This window comes from Cyclopterus lumpus, chromosome 6 (genome assembly GCF_009769545.1).
Source record: "Cyclopterus lumpus isolate fCycLum1 chromosome 6, fCycLum1.pri, whole genome shotgun sequence".
Taxonomy (NCBI): Eukaryota; Metazoa; Chordata; class Actinopteri; order Perciformes; family Cyclopteridae; genus Cyclopterus; species Cyclopterus lumpus.
The window spans coordinates 4,520,753-4,531,282 of record NC_046971.1 but is presented as its reverse complement, the minus strand read 5'-3'; the positions used below and the strand labels follow the sequence as shown (position 1 = coordinate 4,531,282).

The 10,530-nt window shown below is 47.7% G+C and overlaps 1 protein-coding gene across 1 annotated transcript in view; it reads left to right on the top strand.

Annotated features, from left to right (window-relative positions):
• Positions 1-8,540, top strand: part of LOC117731954 (transcription factor SOX-6-like) — a 63,856-nt gene extending 55,316 nt beyond the window's left edge. The window contains exons 9-12 of the mRNA XM_034534536.1: positions 1,795-1,903; positions 2,803-2,973; positions 5,232-5,445; positions 7,332-8,540. Of these exons, the coding sequence (XP_034390427.1) occupies positions 1,795-1,903; positions 2,803-2,973; positions 5,232-5,445; positions 7,332-7,653 (816 nt within the window). The 3' untranslated portion in view covers positions 7,654-8,540. The remainder of the gene's footprint in view (positions 1-1,794; positions 1,904-2,802; positions 2,974-5,231; positions 5,446-7,331) is intronic.
• The last annotated feature ends 1,990 nt before the right edge of the window (positions 8,541-10,530 follow it).

Sequence of the window (10,530 nt, the reverse complement as noted above, 5' to 3'; positions counted from 1 at the left end):
GGGGGTTCAGGGCTATGAATAGGAGGAATGGTGGAGAGGAGAAGGGGATAGAGTGTGGGGGGGAGGGGGATGACGGACAGCTCTATCGGGCACACGGCGAAGTCTGAAGAAGGGAAGATGAATAAAATAGAGTTACTCATTACAGTAAACAGCGGTTCAGTGTGGATTAAAAAAACACTAATAAAAACAGAGCGTCGGCAACCAAAAGAGTCTGAAATGAAGCCCGTGGACCCCTGTCAGTTCTCTATTTAACGTGATGTATTTGAATGCGTCGTTTGTTTGTTTTATTTGACCTTCTCGACCCCGCACTTCCGTGGGTTTTTAATTAACTTAGTCCTCGATTCGTCTGCTTTGAACCGCTCTACTTTGTTTTGAAAAAAAGAAAGAAAGCGGTGCGATGTCGTGTTCGAGAAATGAATACAAAATAAAGTGTGTAACGCTGCTCCAAAAGGCAGCGGTCCGGCATCGAACCGGCGGGCCGAACCCATTTCAATCTGGACTAAACAAAAGCAAAGACAGCTCTGACCCGACTCTGCTGTTGATCTGCATCTTGGACCCGGTCGTCCTCGACTCGTCCACGGGTTCCAGAACCAGAACTGGACTGCGCATTAGTTTTCCACCCCCTCCTCCCATCTTTTTGGCCTCTAACCAGCTCACTCCGTCCATCCCACACGGAGCAAAGCGGTCGCGTTCAGCATCTTTTCAGGAGCCGTGAATTCAATTTTTTTTTTCTTATTTTTTTTTTTAACTTCCAGACTGACCCAGCCAGCGTTCATCATCGTGATCGATGGCCGCGTGCGTTCCCCTTTCGTGCATCTCGTCGTTTTAGCTCCACGAGCTTAAAAAACAAACAAAATAAAGAAACAAGCCTCCTCTCTACTTTTCCACTTTCTATCTCCCTCTTTTCTTTCGGCCTTTGTTAGGCGGTTGCTTCCTGCGGTGGGCACGGCACTGCCCAGGCACATGTTCTGTGGTGGGCCTGATTACAGCCCTGCTGTAGTGCTGACATTGGCCCGCGTCGACTCCTCATCTATAAACACACACACACACACACACACACACATATATATATATATATATGTACACATACGCGCCGGCCCTTAAGTTCCACCGACTCTGCCAGCGGCTACCGCGGCATGACTTCACCCGGCAACCATTCCTTGCGTCAAACAAAATGCCTCTGTCACCAGAAAAAAAACGAGGGAGAGGGAGGGAAGGGGATGAGAGAGGAGAGGAGAGGAGGAGGAGGAGGAGGAGAGGAGGAGGAGTGTAGATGTGCGGTAGCTGTGCGGAGGGTTTCGATGTTTTTTTTTTATTTCCACCACAGTTTGGGAGCGCGGTGGGGTAATTTTAGCTGGAAGGCCCCCGAAGGCAGGCGGCTCGTAGAGGTTATTGGTCTCAGAAGTGGAGTGACGGGCGGAAGGCGGGGTTTAGAGGACGGGAGGCCCCGGGGGGGGGGGGGTTAAGACACCGGTGATTAGTGCGGTCCCTGAAGGCACCATCGTGACTCCATTATGGGAAACCCGTCAAATAAAAGCAAAGAATATATATATATATATATATATATATATATATATATATATATATATAAAAACCGCGCTGGACTTTCAGTTGATTCATTGTCATCACCATCCCAGTCGTCCCAGTTTAAGAGGAGTGAGAACTGCTTTGGAGTCGAGGCTTCCTCGGAGGGCGAGCCCGCCGCACGCTGCAGCTGCAGCTGCATCAATCTTTATTTGGAATAAACCGTGTAATAAACCATGTTTTCTTCTTCTTCTCCTTCCTGTGTTGCAGGAGCGGCTGCACTACGAGACGCTGAGTCAGCACCTGGGGAAGCTCGGGGAGGACGCCGGCAAGATGGTCCATCGGGTCATCGATCTGACGAGACCGGAGGATCTGGACGGTGAGCGACACACACACACACACACACACACACACACAAACACACACCTCCTTCTTTCTTCTTCTTCTGGGTCTCCTCATTTCTGGGAGCTCATAATCCTGATAATTCAGAGAAAGAAAAAAAATGCATGCGGACGCAGAGAAAGGCCAAGACAAATAGAACGTGGAGGGACATCAAAGGAAAGAGTTGACGGTCGCATCCTGTTCAGGCTAAATTGATACCAGTGACCCGTAACTCTGCGGGGGCCCCACAGAGAAGAGCCCCCCCCCCCCCACCACCACCCACCCACCTCTGGCGTTTACATAAATCCTCAATAAAGAAAGAAAAGCATCTTCCGGAAAGCCAGAACATGCAGGTATTCAGGGAACGCAAATATTTATTGTGCTCTCTCGGCGAAGGACACCCTCGACGGCTAAACACGGCGTTCAATGTCAACACGGTACGCTCTTCCACAAGTACACAACAAGAGGGCTGAATTCTCCTCCTCCTCCTCCTCCTCCTTTCTTCTTCTTCTTCTTCTTCTTCTGAAACGAGTGTTTGTGAGACGGTGAAAAGTATGCAAACAAGAGCGGGTCGATGTGAAGTTTACTGCAAAATAAGAATTATTCAAATGTCATAACGACTTTTTTTGCGTTAAATACCGTGTTTACGAATGTCGTCTGAAGACACACACACACACACACACACACACACACACACGACGTGGTGTTCCCGTTGTTGTTGTGCTCTCAGCCCCACCTGTTACCCATAAAGCACCAGTGTTTACAGGCGCTCATAGTTTAGAAGGGGAGCGCTAAACACAGCAGCGTCTGGCCCTGAGAGTGTGTGTGTGTGTGTGTGTGTGTGTGTGTCAGTGTGACAAACAGGAAGTGACAGAGTGTGTGGGTTCCTTTGTGCAGGGAGCAGCATCACGGAGGCGCGGGTGTTCAGGGAGGCGCGGGGCCGGAACAACGCCGAGCCGCACATCAAGAGGCCCATGAACGCCTTCATGGTGTGGGCCAAAGACGAGAGGAGGAAGATCCTGCAGACGTTCCCCGACATGCACAACTCCAACATCAGCAAGATCCTCGGTGAGATATCACACACACACACACACACACACACACACACACACACGCGCAGCTCATTCTGTGCTATCAATCAAGTGATCAGATAAAAAAACAAAAAAACATTTTGTTTCATCGAGGAGCCATAAGCAGTAAATATACAAAATAGAAAATAACATGTCACGACTAATTGGTTTTCCTTTTTAATTGCTTAAATATTGCGCAATAACTTCAGCGAAACACAGCGAAATGTGTATTATTTCTGTGACTAGAAGCATTTTTCACTTTCTTTTCCCGAGCGAACTCATCATCTATTAAGGAATATGTTTATTTTTTATTGTAAAAAATTGTGAACGGCATCGACACACAAACACGCACACACACACACACACACGTCACGAGCCCAAAGATCCCTCCACTTCCTGGTTGAGAGCCGCTCTGTCTTCGGTCTCTTTGGTCCTCAAACCCTGGACGTGGTCCTTCTCTCCGGCCTCCTGTACGGACTACAAGAAGGACCAGTGTGCTTTTTAAACCCGCGGCAGCACTTCACACACACAGGGCTCCACTATGTAAGCCCGACTAGTGTGATGGATGCATAGCCGCGTTGACACCGACCTCCTCCACACAGGTCGCCATTCACGCGGCGGCGGCGGTGAAATGTTTCCGAGGACCACCGGCGTCCGATGGAAGCGCTCGAGTCGGCTCTTAAGTGGGTCTGTGCTGCTGACTCGGGCTCTAAAAGGCTTTTATTTCATCAGATATGTATCTCGTCATTACGAAGAACAGTCACAAATATTATTAAAATATATATTACAAATATTAACAGTGAGCTCGTGTCCTGCTGGAAGGTCTTTTTTAAGGAATTATTACGCAGTAATTTATCTGTGGCACAAAAAAAAAAAAAAAAGGAGGAAAAAAAAGCTGAATCTTAAAGTGCACAATTGTGTACGCGAGCGCATGTGTACAATGCACGTGTCTCCCACGTCATAACACAGCTGGACTCTGGGGGGAGTGGGTGGCAGGCTTGTTCCTGTGGAACAAAAATACACGACGGGTTTGTGATCAACCTTAATAAACAAGAGGAGCGAGGCGCAGTGTGTGTAATCACAGATGGACGGGAGGTCCGCTCACCGGGGGAAAACAGAAGTACGCCATGGATCATTCTTCTGGAGTGTCATCCACTCCCGATGCTATCTGTTCATATGACACACACACACACACACACACACACACACACACTCACGTTGTTATGGTTGAACCGAGGCTCCGTCACTCTTCAGTGGGATGGATTTGTCGTGCAGGTGAAGGATGTTAGCGTCGAGCTCGTCACATCTATTTGACCACAAAGCTGCGTCAGTGAAATCGCTCCCTAAAAAGTCCTTAAATGTAAGGATGTTTAAATTGTATTTCCTAAAATATATATGTGTTTGATGAAGGAGCTCAGGAAAACTATATCAAAAGGTGCACTAGATCTGAGGTGCGTGGGAGTCATTAGGAGCTTTAAAGATGAATAAAATAACTTTAAAATGGATCCCATTGGACGCAGGCGGCCGGTGTTGGGGAGCACCGGAGTGATGCGTTCACTTCTTCTCGTCGATGTCAGTACTCTCGCTGCAGCATTGAAGTGTGTTCATTTAAAAGGCCTCGAGCCGGGCCGGTGAGCACGGGCTTAACGGTAATCCAGAAGATAAAGACGTGGGCCACTTTGCATCCTCGGTTTGACGGACAGGCTCTGACTCTCGTTTTATCAGGTGGAATGTGTGACGCGGTCAATATGTTTTCAGAAAAAGTCGAGAGAAACCCGACCGAGACGCCTCGCGGTTTTCTCTCTTTTCACATCGGATCCTATTAAAAAAAAAAAGAAAAAAGCCCAATTTTGATCATTTAACTTTGAGGTTCAGTAGTGTGTTTACTGCTAGTTCCCCGAGCGGTTTAGCGCTTATCCAAACACACTAAAAGGGAGCAAAATATGTCCCCGGGAGCAGAGGAGCACCTCGGGGTCACCTCGGTGTCACCGTGCACTCAGAGCCAGCAGGCGGTCAGCAGGCCTCAATGAAACAGGTAATAAAAGGTGTTTTAGAGAAAGTGCAGCCAGGACGGATCCTTCAGCAGACGGTCACGCAACTTATTACGCAAAATATTGCTGCAGCAGATTGCGAGATTATGGTTTAGACACACACACACACACACACACACACACACAGGAGCGATTGCATCATCCTCCTCAGCGGAGACGCCAGACAAACTAAAAGGTATTTTTTATTTATTTTTTCCCCCACAAGGCTCTCGCTGGAAGGGCATGACCAACCAGGAGAAGCAGCCGTACTACGAGGAGCAGGCCCACCTGAGCAAGATCCACCTGGAGAAGTATCCCAACTACAAGTACAAGCCGCGGCCCAAGAGGACCTGCATCATCGACGGCAAGAAGCTGCGCATCGGGGAGTACAAGCAGATGATGCGCTCACGGCGCCAGGAGATGAGGCAGTTCTTTGTGGGGTGAGCACCGGAGAGGGGGGGGGGGGCATTCAAACTCCACCTGCCGGGTTCACGCTCCGCGACCACAAAGACAAAGTTTCCGCTCGGAAATTCTGAATGTTACGGCGGAAAAAAATGTTCTTCTCTTTTTTTAATTACAAGGTTTAATTCTAAAGAAGGTTTTTTCTCTCGTCATTGTAATTACGTAGATTATTAAGAAGGAATTCTGAGGGGTCGTTGATGCGTCGGCAGCCACGTACGTGCACGCCTATCGGGGGGGTCACGCGGGCTTTGTGTCTGCTTCAAGAACACTTTGACTGAACGGCGGCTGCACCTCTTTTAAAGGAACTGAATACGGGCGTTAAAGCAAATGTAATTAGCCAGATCAAAGGAAAAAGCATCCAAATGTAAGTCGTGAATTCAAAATGGTATTTTTTTATTTTTATATAACTTTAGTTTCTCAGAACTTTACAACAGTTTTTTTTCTTCCTAATGTGTCACGCCGTGAATATAAGAAGGAATATTTGACACGACATCCGTTTGCTGGAGGTTTGCAGTGGTTTATAGACCATTTATGAAATCTGCAAAGCCCTTTTAACATGCGTTGAACAGTGGGGGGGGGGGGGGGGGGGGGACCAGTGGCATTGTCTTAATGGGAACCAGCCATGGATGTGTTTAAAGCCATCACAGTGCTCGAGATGGATTTACCAGAGCCCACAGCTTTGAATAGGAGCGATTTTTAATAGCTTGTCATTTATTAAATTAGGACAATGGCGGGCGCTTTGCGGCCAGTGAAATTGGACACCGAGACAGACATCGTGGAATATGAAATGTAAGCAGATGTTTGAGAGAGGAAAAAAAAAAAAAAAGAACGAGAGCAAAGGCCGGACGTCACGGGCCCGAATGCCACATCCCCTGTGTGTGGTCAAGTGAGCGCAAAAAAAAGAAAACAGCTCATGAGTCTACGCGCCTGGTCTTTGGATCACAGAGCTACCGGGGTGTGAAGACGTGTAATGGTAATTGTTTCAGGGATGAGGGATAAACTGTGAGGCGAGAAGAGTGACAGCTCGATGCTCCCTCTCATTGGAGGAGCCAGAGGGCCCTTTGGGAGTGACGTTCACCCTCATTGGAGGAGCCAGAGGGCCCTTTGGGAGTAAGGTTCACCCCCATTGGAGGAGCCAGAGGGCCCTTTGGGAGTAAGGTTCACCCCCATTGGAGGAGCCAGAGGGCCCTTTGGGAGTGACGTTCACCCTCATTGGAGGAGCCAGAGGGCCCTTTGGGAGTAAGGTTCACCCCCATTGGAGGAGCCAGAGGGCCCTTTGGGAGTGACGTTCACCCTCATTGGAGGAGCCAGAGGGCCCTTTGGGAGTGACGTTCACCCTCATTGGAGGAGCCAGAGGGTCCTTTGGGAGTGACGTTCACCCTCATTGGAGGAGCCAGAGGGCCCTTTGGGAGTGACGTTCACCCTCATTGGAGGAGCCGGAGGGCCCTTTGGGAGTGACGTTCACCCTCATTCTACACTAACGGGGCGTCGGCGTTTTACTCGTGTGGTTTTTAGAATTAATGTTTTTCTTCAAAGCGGTTTAATCGAGAGGGTTTTAAAATGGTATCTGATCCGAAACCAGTTCATATGCTGTCGCTATGATTCAATCAATCAAGCTGGGGGTTTTTTTGGGCTCAGACGTGGACATGTTACTGAACCATCGGATGGATCGCGATAACATTTCGTACAGATTCGTGATCCCCAGTGGACGAATCCCACCGACTCAAAGCGATACCCCGACGGTTCCTCTGAGGTCGACCGATGTACGGCCGTGAAACGCTCCCACAGTTTCATCTGTAGAAACGTCTGCTTCTTATATATTTAATAATATCCATCCGGTCTCTCTTCTCTCCTCGTCTCTCAGGCCTCAGCCCCCGATGCCTCTCGGCAACAGCCCCGGCGGAGTAGGCGTTTACCCGGGCGGCATCACCATGGCGACGGCCACCACGTCCCCACACCTGACCTCAGACTGCTCCAGCAACTCGGCCAGCCCCGAACCCGCCATCCCCGTCATTCAGAGCACGTACGGGATGAAGTCCGAGCCCGGCGGCGGAGCCCTGGGCCTGCCGAGCGGCCCCGGCGCCAACGGAGACGGCGACACGGACATGTACGAGGACTTTGAGGACGAGCCCAAGTCAGACTATAGCAGCGACCGCGAGACGCGGGAGGCCGTCAGCGCCAACTGAGCGCGCTCAGGGGGTCGGTTGTAAGAAAAGAAAAAAGAGAACGAGAAGAGGAAGAGGAAGAGGAAGAGGAAGGAGACATAAAAAGAAAGCTCCTGTTATACTCAGAGACACTTTTTAAAAACACAGTTTATTATAGAGACCTTATCAGGACGCGTGGCGCCGTGCGCCGAGCGCGCCCCCGGACCGGGTCCCAAACCCAGCGGACACGCTCAGGAGGTTCCCCCGGACGGCGGCTCGGTGGACGTCCGCTTTGAAGAATCGGGCCGACGGAAACGGATCGGAAACAAACCGGGAGCAGACATCCAGACGACGACCTTCAGGTTCCTCCCACGATGACAATCTCCAACGGGAGCCAATGAGAGGAGAGGATGAGGACGACCGCGTGACCGCGCGTAAGCGTGGATTGTGGAACATCAGGAATTGGTCTTCAACAGCTATTTGGTCTTAATGTTTAAGGAGTGATTTTTGTTTTGTTTTTATCATTGTGTATTTACTTTTTATTTTGTCGTGTTTTTTTTTTGTTTCCTCATTGTTGTTTTTGTTTTTTTGTTCTTTAGACTTTTATTCTGACGGGTCGCCGCTGCCTGTACGAACTCTGGACTGTCGGAACTTGAAATTTGAAAAAAAAAAAAGGTTTTAATATCAATCCTAGCTATTGTAATCTTATAGTCTTACTTTTTGTTTCTTACGGATACAGTGCATTGACATCTTGTTTTTTCTGACAAACTGCTTACATTACATTACTGTTTTTTTTTTTTTTTATATCCCAGCTCAGGTATGATGTGCCAGCTTGTGAATGTGTTTTGTTTTTGTTTGTTTGTTTTCATACGGAAAGAGTGGTAGGACTTTTCAGACTGTCAATGAAATAAAGGGAGCACAATCCCTTATATCACAATATTATTATTATTATTATTATTAAGTATGTACGTAAGAAAGTACCCAGGCATTGTACAGATTTACTTCAAATGTGCCAAACCTACATTCACATTCACTCGGGATGTTGTAGTCTTAACTTCCAATGCTGCAGAAAAGTCTTACACAATCAGCTGTTTTCTATCTGATGAGTTCCCACTTGGTAACGCACACACATACACACACACACACACACACACACACACACACACAGCCCCTCCAGCTTCTAGGTGTAGTTTAAGAAGAGTCTGTCGATGCTTTCATGAACCACATTACCCAGAGTTCCTTGAGGCGGTGTGTCGTAACATTTGGTATTGGACACTGTGCCTATTAATCTGGCCAACGGTACAGACGTCACAGTTCAGCCCCGATATTTACCCGACTGTAGAAAAAAAAAAGACTTTCTAATATTCTGGACCCCCCCCCCCCCCCCCCCCCCCCCCCCCCCCGTCACTGTATTTTTAATCGTGTTTTGAATCGGTACAAAAAGTGTACAAATATATATTACTATTTTTATCAGCCTGTTAATAACATTTGTATTAACGTCTTCTCGACACCACGTGGGGGAAGATAAACCAAACAAAAAAGAAGAAGAAGAATTTATATAGTTTCAACAAATGGGTTTAAGAGGTCTGCTATTTCAAAATAAGGGTACGTCGTTTCTACACCGCATGTATATTTTGAAGACGAGTAAATTATTAGGAGGAAGAATGGGAGGAAAAACCCTCGCTGGGCGTGCACGCTTTTTTAAAACTCAAATTCTTTCTCTTGGAAGACACAATATTTTGTTTCCTTTTGTCTCTTTTCACCACTTTCCAGCACCTGTGACCTCGCGGTGCTTTCTGAGTGCTTTTATTTTGTCTTTTTTTTTTCTCCACACGTCTTCCTGGCTCCACGTTTCTCACCGTATCCGACTGTTTTGAACTTGGGGACGGCGTCACAAGCTGGGACTGAACATTGGTTGTTTTTGTTTTTCTGCTTGCATATCACAGTAAAAAAAAAAAAAATAAAAAAAAAAAAAAAAAAAAAGCCTCATGCATAGACATTTCTGTTAGTGTCATACGCATCCTAAGCACTGGATATAAATTCTATGTTTCTTTTTTCTTGACTAATGTGAAGTTGTTGTTTGATTTTTCAACATGATGAATTAGAACAGTCAGAAGTCACACAGCAAATCTCCATTTCACTAGAAGCATTATTTCATTTATCGAAGCGGGGGGGGGGGGGGGGGGGGGGGGGGGGGTGGGGGGGGGGAGACGCGACCTCTGACCTCGCTGAAAAAAACCTCACGCTCGTGTCGGGTCGTGACCTGCAAGAAGCAGAACGCGCGTTTTTCCCGGTCGCGTGCATTTTGTGATGAGTATTGTATTTGAAAATTCAATTGTGCGTTTTAACATTTCATTGTATTTATTAGCCAGCTTTGGCTCTAAAACGTGTCAGTACAACTTGGTGAGAAAGACAATCAAAAAAATAAAATAAACAAATACAAAGTAAAGACTTGAGACTCTCCTTGTGAAACGTGTTGCTTTTTGTGCGTTGTTCCTTTGACTTCCGTGGAAAGGTGGGAGAGTTGCGTAATAATTAATGATGCATAATGTGCCTGAAAAGCCAATCGCACCTATTGTGCCCGTGCAGCGGCGTCAGGTAGGCTGCATGCATTTGTATTCCCATCGCTCCACAGAGCGCTCTTACTTTCCAGGCATCGAATAATTTCCAAACACAAGACGTTCTGTTTCCAAAAGTCGAGCTATTCCACTTGGTCTTTATATATTTTGGTGGCCCATTACAGTAAAATGTGGCCTATTGTTCCACTGTGTGTGTGTGTGTGTGTGTGTGTGTGTGTGAGGTAACGCCACACATTCTGACTGTGCTGTGTGGTGTGCATGCCACGGCGCCGGTGCTCGCTTGCAGCCAATCGCAGCACAGAGAGAGAGAGAGAGAGAGAGAGAGAGAGAGAAACAGGGC